Raw genomic sequence first — 10,346 nt, 5'->3', positions numbered from 1 at the left:
CGCTGCTGGGGCTGGACCACCACAGAAGGAAACGCTGTGGTCGCCATCTCAATGGAAGATCGGAACGAACGGCCAAACGTAACAGGCCCTAAAGCCACCTATGAAAAGGGCCCTTCGGCAGAGTTAAAAAAACAGTGGGAAAAGTGGGAAGCAAACCCTGACGACAGCGGAACATGGACAATTGGAGGAGAAAACGGTGTCCTTGTTTCAGCATCAGTTATCAGCATTATTCTCATACTAAATCCAAAACACGGCGCTATGTCAGCTACGAGGGAGAAAATAAATTAACTCTATCCCAGCCGAAACCGGGACGACCGGTTCTGCCAAAGAAATATTTAATTACCGCGGCCAGGCGGTTTCACCACAAAGCTCATGGAGCAGCAGAGGCAGTGGCTGACCAGGTACAAAAGATACGGTCGGCACCCGGGGTTTGTGCCGCTGCGGAAAGGATCGGCAGTGGCTGCCCAACCTGCCGGAAGTTTTCCAGTATTAAGCCCGAGCTCAGAGTTCGGGGGACAACCATGGCCCTACTTTCCTTTTGGGAGATTGCAAAGCGACTGCGCAGATACGGCACCCGCCAGTGCGTACAAACGCGTATCAGTTACAGCAGAGCAGTTGCCAGGTTGGGTAGAATCATGGAATTGTTTAGAATCATAGAATCATGGAATTGTTGAGGTTGGCAAAGCCCTTTAAGATCACCCAGTCCAACCATTAACCTACACTGCCAAGTCCACCTAAACCAGTCAAGCGTAGACCAGACTGAACCATGTCCCCCAGTGCCACCTCTGCCCATTTTTTGAACGCTTCCAGGGCTGGGGACTCCCCCACCTCTCTGGGCAGCCTGGTCCAATGCTTGACCACCCTTTCCGTAAGGTTGGAAAAGACCTTTCAGGTCATCCAGTCCAACCATTAGAAGCTTTCCCCAGGAGAAAAGCAGGCACAAGAGGAGTAAAAGCATTATTAAAGGAAATTATACCCAGATACGGAGTTCCTGAATCGACACTGAACGAATTATAGAATCATGGAATTGTTGAGGTTGGAAAAGCTCTTTAAGATCACCCAGTCCAACCATTAACCTACACTGCCAAGTCCACTCTAAACCAGTCAAGGGCAGACCAGACTGAACCATGTCCCCAGGTGCCACCTCTGCCCGTTTTTTGAACACTTCCAGGGATGGGGACTCCACCACCTCTCTGGGCAGCCTGTTCCAATGCTTGACCACCCTTTCTGTGAAGAAATTTTTCCTAATTTCCAACCTAACCCTCCCCTGGCGCAGCTTGAGCCCATGGAGGGGGCACCCGGACTGAAGGGGACGGGGTGCCCGTCTGCAGCAAGTACGACTGGTCGCTTACGTGTCGCCAGGTGGAGAGGGGAATTTGCACGCTCCGTCAGCCGCAATGCTCAGGACAGGTAGAACGAGTGAACAGCAGCTTAAAAGATAAGATAGCAAAAATTTCCATGAATACTGAGTTGCAGCGGCCGGACGCATTGCACTTAGCCCTCTGGGATGTCCGAAACGCCCCGTGACAACCCACGGGAATAACACAGGAGAAATTCTCTTGGGGAGACATTTTGCTGTAGCAGGAACGTACGTCCCAGCTCAGAGCAGCCTGTTGGGTGGAGACGAAGGACTAACGCCGTGTGTTATAAGTGTGCAGGAACAGCGTGCAGGCCATAGGAAATATGCTCAATGGTACCAGTGGGCACCACCTGAAACACAGGTACATGGCCTACACGTAGGGAGGGGGGTCGGGCTCTTCTCCCAAGGAACAGCGATAGGATGAGAGGGAATGGGCTCAAGCTGCGCCAGGGGAGGTTTAGGTTGGATATTGGGAGAAATTTCTTCACGGGAAGAGTGGCCAAGCATTGGAACAGGCTGCCCAGAGAGGTGGGGGAGTCCCCAGCCCTGGAGGGGTTCAACAAACGGGCAGAGGTGGCACTTGGGGACATGGTTTGGTGGCCATGGGGGTGTTGGGTTGATGGTTGGGCTGATGATCTTAGAGGGCCTTTCCAACCTCAGTGATTCCTGGTTTTACTTTCATTAAAAATAATCCAGCCACCAAGCCAGGACACATGGAATTAATTCTTCCTCTCCCCTGAACTGGTTTAGTGGTGGGCTTGGCAGTGTTGGGTCAATGGTTGGACTGGGTGATCTCAAAGGTCTTTTCCAACCTCAACAATTCCATGATTCTATAAGAAGACCCAAATATTGCTGTTGGACCGAACCGTCGCGTGAGGGGAGGGGAACAACCGGTGAGGGTGCCATAGCCCGGGGATGTCTTTGTTCAGGGTCCCTCTCCGCAGGCGCCCAGCCCGAGCTGCCATTTCCCGCTGCAGCACTCAATAAACCCGCCCGGCGTGCGCCGTGTCGAAGGCTCCGCTTCGGGGACACCGGGGGGTCGATCCCACAGGGGGAGAGCGCGCCCGAGGGAGAGCGGGGAGAGCGCGTCGGAGCGGGAAGGGGCACCCGCCGGCTCGGTGGAGCTGCCGCCGCCGAGGGACCCCGGCCCGAGCCGTCCAGGTCTCGGTGCTGCGTGTGCGCCTGCCGCAACGGTGGGCGAGCGCTCGGGCAGCGGCCGCTCCTTTGACGCTGTGCCGTGCCGTGCCACATGGTGCCGTGCCACGCCGTGCCATGACACACGGTGCCGTGCCATGCCATGCCGTGCCACACCATGCCACGCCATGACACACGGTGCCGTGCCACGCCGTGCCATGACACACGGTGCCATGCTGTGCCATGCCGTGCCACGCCACGCCATGACACACGGTGCCGTGCCATGCTGTGCCATGACACACGGTGCCGTGCCGTGCCATGCCGTGCCACGCCGTGCCATGACACGCGGTGCCGTGCCACGGCCGCTGGCCATGACACACGGTGCCGTGCCATGCCATGCCGTGCCACACCATGCCACGCCATGACACACGGTGCTGTGCCACGCCATGACACACGGTGCCGTGCCACGCCATGCCATGACACACGGTGCCATGCCATGCCATGCCGTGCCACGCCACACCATGACACGCAGTGCTGTGCCACGCCGTGCCATGACACACGGTGCCGTGCCATGCCACGTCATGACACACGGTGCCGTGCCATGCCATGCCGTGCCACGCCACGCCATGACACACGGTGCCGTGCCGTGCCATGCCACGCCATGACACACGGTGCCGTGCCGTGCCATGCCGTGCCACGCCGTGCCATGACACACGGTGCCGTGCCGTGCCATGCCGTGCCACGCCACACCATGCCGCCCAGTGCCGGGGCACGGTGACCAGACCAGGGGAGGCCCCGAGCGCGGTGACCGGGCCGGGGGGGGTCCATGGCGCGGTGAGCAGTCCCGGGGGGAGGCCGAGGCACGGTGACCGGGCCGGGGGAGGCTGGAGTGCAGTGACCGGTCCTTCGGGGTCCCTGGGCGCGGTGACTGCACCAAGGGTCCCCCAGGACCGGCCCCCCCGCAGCGAGGGGCAACCGGGGGGGCCGGGGCACAGTCACCGGGCTGGGGGGGTCCAGGGTGCGGTGACCGGTCCCAGGGGTGCCCGGGGCACGGTGACTGCTCTGGGGAGGGGCCCTGACCGTGGTGACCGGTCCGGGGGGGGGGGGGTGTCCAGGGCACGGTGACCGGTCCGGGGGGGGCTGGGGCACGGTGACCGGTCCCGCGGAGGGGGGGGGCGGAGTGTGGTGACCGGTCCCGGAGGGGGCGGGGGGGGGGGGCCAGGGCACGGTGACCGGTCCGGGGGTGGTGGGGGGGTGGTCCGGGGAGCGATGACCGGTCCGGTGGGGGGGGTCCGGGGCACGGTGACCGGTCCGGGGGGTCCGGGGAGCGATGACCGGTCCAGTGGGGGGGGTCCGGGCGCGGTGACCGGTCCGGGGGGTCCGGGGCACGATGACCGGTCCGGTGGGGGGGGGTCCGGGCACAGTGACCGGTCCGGGGGGTCCGGGGAACGATGACCGGCCCGGTGGGGGGGGTCCGGGCACGGTGACCGGTCCGGTGGGGGGGGGTCCGGGCACAGTGACCGGTCCGGGGGGTCCGGGGCACGGTGACCGGTGCGGTGGGGGGGGGTCCGGGGCACGGTGACCGGTCCGGTGGGGGGGGGGTCCGGGCACGGTGACCGGTCCGGTGGGGGGGGGTCTGGGCACAGTGACCGGTCCGGTGGGGGGGGGGTCCGGGCACAGTGACCGGTCCGGGGGGTCCGGGGAACGATGACCGGCCCGGTGGGGGGGGGGTCCGGGCACGGTGACCGGTCCGGTGGGGGGGGTCCGGGCACAGTGACCGGTCCGGGGGGTCCGGGCACAGTGACCGGTCCGGTGGGGGGTGTCCGGGGCACGGTGACCGGTCCGGGGGGTCCGGGGAACGATGACCGGCCCGGTGGGGGGGGTCCGGGCACAGTGACCGGTCCGGGGGGTCCGGGGAACGATGACCGGCCCGGTGGGGGGGGGTCCGGGCGCGGTGACCGGTCCGGGGGCAGCGACTCGGCCCGGCCCCCCCTGCGCCCCGGTGGCGGGGGCCGTGACGCCATCATCCCGCGCAGGGTCGGGCCGGGCCGGGCGGAAGCGGCGGGAGCGCCGCGCTGCCCCCCCCCCCCCCGTTGCGTCATCGGGGCGCGCCGGCGGCTGTCAGGGCGGCACGTGGGGGCAGCGCCGGGCGCCGCCGCCGGTGAGTGCCGGGGCCGCAAGGTCACCGCCAGCCCCCGCCGGGGCCGGGGCCGGGGCCGGGGCCGGGGCTCGTCCTGCGGCCGCCCCGCTTCGGCCGGCAGCGGGGCCGCGGGGGCCGGGCCTGGCGCCGGGGTCACTGGGGACAGCGGGGGCGGCCCGGGGAAGGGGAGCGGGGCCGCGGCCCGGGGTCAGCGCGGGCACCGGGGCCGGGCTGCGGCGCCTGGGGCCGGGTCAGCGAGGGCAGAAGGGAGCGTGAGGCGAAGGGCGGCGGGGGGCGGGAGGGCCGGGCCGCGGGCGGGGGCAGCGGGGGCGCCGCGGCGGGGGGGGGGGCGGGGAGCGGGGGCCGCGGCCCCGGGGGACCGTGGGGAGCGGGGCTTTGGGCCGGGGCGCTGAGTGCTGGGGGCGCGGGGACCCCCGGGGGGTGGGGGGGGGGGGGCAGCGGGGCCTCAGGCGGGGGCAGCGGGGCCGGGGGTGCCGGCGGGCAGCGGGGCTGGAGGCAGCAGGAGGGGCCCCCGGGGCGCGGGGGAGTTTTGGGCGGGGGACGGCCAGGGCCGTGCCGGTGGGGCAGCCGCCGGGGCCCGCGGCAGCGCCCGCCCCGTGTTCAGCCTCCGCGGTGGAATGAGGTGGGGTGACCTTGGACCCTGCCCAGGAGCTGCGGCGTGCGGGGCGGCGTGCCGGCCAGCGACCGGGACCGGGGCCGCGGCGGCTGAGGCAATGCCTTCCCACCCCCTTCCCACCCGGCCGCCGCGCCAGCACCGCCGCCCCGTTCCCCCCGGCCCCTGCGCTGAGCAGGCCCGGGCAAGCTGTGCCGGCTGCAGGGGTGCCAGGTGGGGCCCAGCCTAATCCCCCCAAGTATGCCCCGGGCGGGCATTCCTCTGGGGATCGCGGCGGGCGCGGCGCCAGCCCCCCTTGCCTGCCCCCCGCCAGCCCGGCTTCGTGCTTCGCCTGCTCCGTGCTGCCCCGTGGCAGCCCCACCGGTACGGCGGCGTGGGGTCCCTCCGCATCCCGCACCCCCCGCCCCGCTGGCGCCCGCTGTTCCCCCGGCACTCGCCGCTCCCTGCTCCCCGCAGCCCCGTGCCCGCTGGCAGAGGCGAGGGTGGGGGGGGGGGTCTCTGCTCGTGCCCCCTCCCTGCCCCGCTCCTGGGGCTGCCCGGCCGCCCCTCCTGCGCTGCAGAGGCTCGCTGGGGGTCCCTGAGCGCGGCAGGGGCGTGCCAGGGCCGGGAGCGGCTCAGGCATCTGCTCCGTCTGGCTGCTGCCCAGAGCCTCTGCTGCTGTCAGTCCCACTCCGTCCGTCCGTCCGCGGCCGGGTGGGTCACGTGTCGTGGGGGTCGCCCTGCCCAACCTCTGCTCGGCTGGGCGCTGGGCCTCCTCCTGCGCCTCCTCACCGGCGCAAACCGGGCGCCGCTGCCCGGCCGTCGACCCTCCCCAGCCCTGCCCGTGAGTCCTGCGGGGCCGGGGGCTTCTGGCGGGGGCCGATCCTCGCAGGGAGGCGCGGCGTGGGGGTGGCCGTCCTGGCGCTGGCGGGGCTGTGCCGGTGCCAGGGCGGCTGGCTGGCGCCAGGGCCGGGACGGTTGTGCTGGGCTTGGCTGGGCTCTTGCACCCGGGGCAGCTCTGCCGGGCTTGGCGGTGCCGGGACGGGTGGGTTGTGTTGCGCTTTGCCGGGGCAGGACCGGCGCTGCCGGGCTTGGCGGGGCTGTCCTGCACCGGGGGCGGTTGCGTTGGGTTTGGCCGCGCGGGGCCGGTTCTGCTGGGCTTGGCGGAGCCGCGTGTGGGGCTGGCAGGGCCGGTGCTGCCGGGGTCCTGGGTGGGACTGTTTTTGCAACCGTGGCCTCTGCGCTGTTTGGAAGAGGCTCCCATTTCTCTTGGCGGGTTCAAGTCGGGCGGCCTGGGGGTGGGCGCCGCCGTGCCGAGCCCAGCCCAGAGGGAGGAGAAGGGATAAGGGGATGTTCGTCATCCAGCCTGGCCCCCCCGCTCCGGGTCCTTGAGGCTGAGACGGAGGAGCGAGCGAAGGTCCCTGCCGTGTCAGGTGCAGCTCCCGACGTGGCCCGCCGGGCGCTGACACCCGTCCCTCCTCCTGCAGCTCTGAACACCGGGGAGATGCCGGCCAGGACCCACTGCCGGGCTGGCCGCCGGGGCTCGGCGTGCCCATGAGGCTGGCGGGGGGTGGGCGGCCGAGCAACGGCAGCTGCGGCGGGGCAGCGGCGACGGGAGACGCTCGCCATGGAGTTCACGGCGATCGACTACAGCATCTTCGCACTGCTGCTGGTGCTGTCCTCGGCCATCGGGCTGTTCTACGCGCTGAGCGGGGACCGGCAGCGCACGGTGCAGGAGTTCCTCCTGGCCAACCGCAACATGAGCTTCCTGCCCGTCGCCCTCTCCCTGCTGGCTACCTTCCAGTCGGCCGTGGCTATCCTGGGCGCGCCGGCCGAGATCTACCGCTTTGGCACCGAGTACTGGTTCCTCGGCTGCTCCTACCTCCTGGGGCTGCTCATCCCGGCCCACATCTTCATCCCCGTCTTCTACCGCCTGCGCATCACCAGCACCTACGAGGTGAGCGGGGTGGTCCCCGCGGGGACAAACGGCGCCCGCTGGGGGTTTTGGCTCCTGGTCCCTCGCTGCCCTGCGCCCCTGTCCCGGCGCCCAGCCTGCCGCGCCCCGCGGACACGGGGCTCGTCCGGCGCCCGTCGCGCTCCCCGCCCTGGCCGGCCCCGTGGCGCACGTGTGCGGCGGCAGGAGCCGGGGTGCGGCGGCAGGGCTGCCCTGCTGCCGTGGTGGGGGGGGACGCTGGGGATGCCCCCCCCTCCTCAGGACCCCGCATCCGGGCGGGACGCTGCCCTGACCTGCCTCCCACCCCGCTCCCCTCGCAGTACCTGGAGCTGCGCTTCAACAAGACGGTGCGGGTCTTCGGCACCATCACCTTCATCTTCCAGATGGTGAGCGGGGCGGGGCGGGGCGGGGGGGGCGCGGGGGGGCCGTGCAGGGCTGCAGCGCTGCTCTCCCCGCAGGTCATCTACATGGGGGTGGTTCTCTACACGCCCGCGCTGGCCCTCAACGCAGGTAAGGGGGGACGGGAGCAGGGCGGCGACGCTGGAAGCCCTGTCCTGCGTGGCGGGGGGCTGCCGCCCGCCCCGCCCCGGCTCCTCCATGGCCTCTGCCGCTTCCAGTGACGGGCTTTGACCTTTGGAGCGCGGTGCTCACCATGGGGCTGGTCTGCACGCTCTACACCACGCTGGTGAGTCCCTGCCCGCCGCGCCGCAGCGGGGCCGGCCGCCGCCGGGCCGCCGGGGGTGCCCACCCCGCCGCGGGGCTGTGGTGACCGGCGCCGTGCCCTCCGCAGGGCGGGCTGAAGGCCGTCATCTGGACCGACGTCTTCCAGACGCTGGTGATGTTCGCGGGGCAGCTGGCCGTCATCGTGGTGGGCGCCCAGCGGGTGGGCGGCATGGCCCGCGTCTGGCGCCTGGCGCAGCAGGAGGGCAAGATCTCCGGCATCGAGTGAGTGGCCCGGCGCCCCGCGTCACGCCGTGGGGACGCGGCGGGGGCAGCCGGGAAGGGCCCACGCCGTGGGGTGCGGGGTGCTGGTGAGGACCCGGCGCCGCGACCCCCCTTCCCCGCGCCTCTCCGCAGCCTGAACCCCGACCCCTTCGAGCGGCACACCTTCTGGACGCTGGCCGTGGGGGGAATCTTCATGATGCTGTCGCTGTACGGGGTGAACCAGGCGCAGGTGCAGCGGTACCTCAGCGCCCGCAGCGAGCGGGAGGCCAAGCTGTGAGTGGGGCTGGGGCGGGGGTCCCGCGGCTGGGGACGGGGGTCCCGTGCGTCCCCCTCTGACGCCTGCCCGCCGCCCGCAGCTCCTGCTACGCCGTCTTCCCCTGCCAGCAGATCGCGCTCTGCCTCAGCTGCCTGACCGGCCTCGTCATGTTCGTCTACGACCGGGAGCACCCGCTGGCGCCCGCCCAGCGCCCCGGCTCCTCCGACCAGGTGGGCGACCAGCCCCCCCCGTCCCTCATAGCCCGCGGGGCCGGACCCCGCTCCCCCCCGGCCCCCCTGGCCCCGCGGGCGCTGACCCCCCCTGCCCCAGCTGGTGCTGTACTTCGTGATGGACGTGCTGCAGGACGTGCCCGGGCTGCCCGGGCTCTTCGTCGCCTGCCTCTTCAGCGGGTCCCTCAGGTGAGCGGCCGGCCCTGGGGCCGGCGGGGTGGGGTGGGGGGTCCCGGCCGAGCCCCCCTCCCACTCCCTCAACTCCCCAGCACCATCTCTTCCGCCTTCAACTCGCTGGCCACGGTGACGATGGAGGACCTGGTCCGGCCCCACTGCCCCAGGCTGTCGGAGTCGCGGGCCACGCTGCTCTCCAAGCTGCTGGGTGAGCCGGGGGGGGCTGCGCCGGGGGGGCTGCGCTGGGGGGGCTGCCGCCGGCAGTGGGGGGGTCCCCGGTGCTGCTCTGACCCCCCTCCACTCCTCTCCCCAGCTCTTGGTTACGGATTGCTCTGCCTGGGGATGGCCTACGTGTCCTCCATGCTGGGCCCCGTGCTGCAGGTAGGGGCGGGGGCGCGGGGTCTCCCCCCAGCTCCGGCGCGGTGCTGGCCGCGTGCCGGGGCGAGGGGCCGGCGCTGAGGGCCGTCTCCCCGCAGGCGGCCATCAGCATCTTCGGCATGGTGGGGGGCCCGCTCCTGGGGCTCTTCTGCCTGGGCATATTCTTCCCCTGCGCCAACTCCACGGTGAGCGTCCCCCCTGCCCGGCCGGGGGCACGGACCCCACGGCGGGGCAATGCCGGGGGGCCGGGGCACCCCGAGCCCGGCCCGGGGGGTCAGCGCCCTCCCTCTCCGCCGACGCAGGGTGCCGTCGTGGGGCTGCTGGTGGGCCTGGCCATGGCCTTTTGGGTGGGCATCGGCAGCCTGCTGCGCAGCATGGGGGCGGCCGGGGCGGCCCCCCCGCTCAACGGCACCGCGCTCCCCGCCGCCGGCAACCTCACCACCGTCCTCGCCGCCACCCTGCTGACCCCCACGCCGGCCCCCAAGAGGTGAGCGGGACGGGACGGGGGGGCTGGGGGGGGGGGGTGCTGCCCTTTGCGCCCCCCCGCCCCACCTCTGACCGCCCCCCCGCCTTCTTCCCCAGCCCCACGGGGCTGCAGAAGTTCTACAGCCTGTCCTACATGTGGTACAGCGCCCACAACTCCACCACCGTCATCCTGGTGGGGCTCCTGGTCAGCCTGCTCACCGGTGAGTCGTGGGGAGGAGGTGGGGGGGGCCGCTGCAGCCCCCCCCCCCGCCGCCCCGTGCCCCGCTCACCCCCTCCGCTCTGCCCCCCAGGCCCCACGCCAGCGGCGGCCGTGGACCCCCGCACCATCTACCCCGTGCTGCCTCGCCTGCTCTGCTGCCTGCCCCGCAAGTACCGGCAGAAGCTCTGCTGCGGGGTGGTCTTCCCCGACGAGGTGAGGGGCCCAGACCCCCGGCACCCTGAGCTTTGGGGGGGGGGGGGGGGGGCCATGGGGCCGGTGCCCCCCTCCCCAGTGCTCCCGCTGACCCCGCTCTGTCCCCGCAGGACGCCGACCCCCGCGGACGCCGCGGTGAAGGGCAACGGCGTGGCCAACGGCCTGGGCCCCCCCGGCCGGCGGGAGAAGGAGGAGGAGGAGGGACAGGGCTACATCCGCGCAGCCGGGGCCCCCACCTACGCGCTGCAGGAGACCTCCTTCTGA

At 71.0% G+C, this 10,346-nt stretch overlaps 1 protein-coding gene across 1 annotated transcript; it reads left to right on the top strand.

The window, feature by feature from the left end:
• The first annotated feature begins 6,776 nt into the window (after window positions 1-6,776).
• On the top strand, window positions 6,777-10,346 carry SLC5A6 (solute carrier family 5 member 6). The gene is made up of 15 exons (XM_075707360.1): window positions 6,777-7,204; window positions 7,522-7,587; window positions 7,660-7,711; window positions 7,819-7,886; window positions 7,992-8,146; window positions 8,279-8,419; window positions 8,503-8,632; window positions 8,733-8,821; window positions 8,902-9,014; window positions 9,120-9,187; window positions 9,283-9,369; window positions 9,487-9,671; window positions 9,767-9,870; window positions 9,961-10,102; window positions 10,193-10,346. Exons 1-15 carry the CDS (start codon window positions 6,875-6,877, stop codon window positions 10,344-10,346), a joined length of 1,884 nt encoding a protein of 627 aa, XP_075563475.1. The 5' UTR covers window positions 6,777-6,874.

The sequence above is a fragment of the Pelecanus crispus genome, chromosome 3 (assembly GCF_030463565.1).
Source record: "Pelecanus crispus isolate bPelCri1 chromosome 3, bPelCri1.pri, whole genome shotgun sequence".
NCBI lineage: Eukaryota > Metazoa > Chordata > Aves > Pelecaniformes > Pelecanidae > Pelecanus > Pelecanus crispus.
Note: the sequence above shows the minus strand (reverse complement) of the source record. Positions and strands in the feature narration are given on the sequence as shown.

What these genes read in the sequence shown, in the direction of transcription:
- SLC5A6 (XM_075707360.1), top strand. Translation starts at nt 6,875, where the DNA reads ATGGAGTTCACGGCGATCGACTACAGCATCTTCGCACTGCTGCTGGTG. An exon ending in TCCCCTGCGCCAACTCCACG is followed by an intron (nt 9,370 to 9,486) that starts GTGAGCGTCCCC and finishes CCGCCGACGCAG; the next exon opens with GGTGCCGTCGTGGGGCTGCT. An exon ending in CCCACGCCGGCCCCCAAGAG is followed by an intron (nt 9,672 to 9,766) that starts GTGAGCGGGACG and finishes CTTCTTCCCCAG; the next exon opens with CCCCACGGGGCTGCAGAAGT.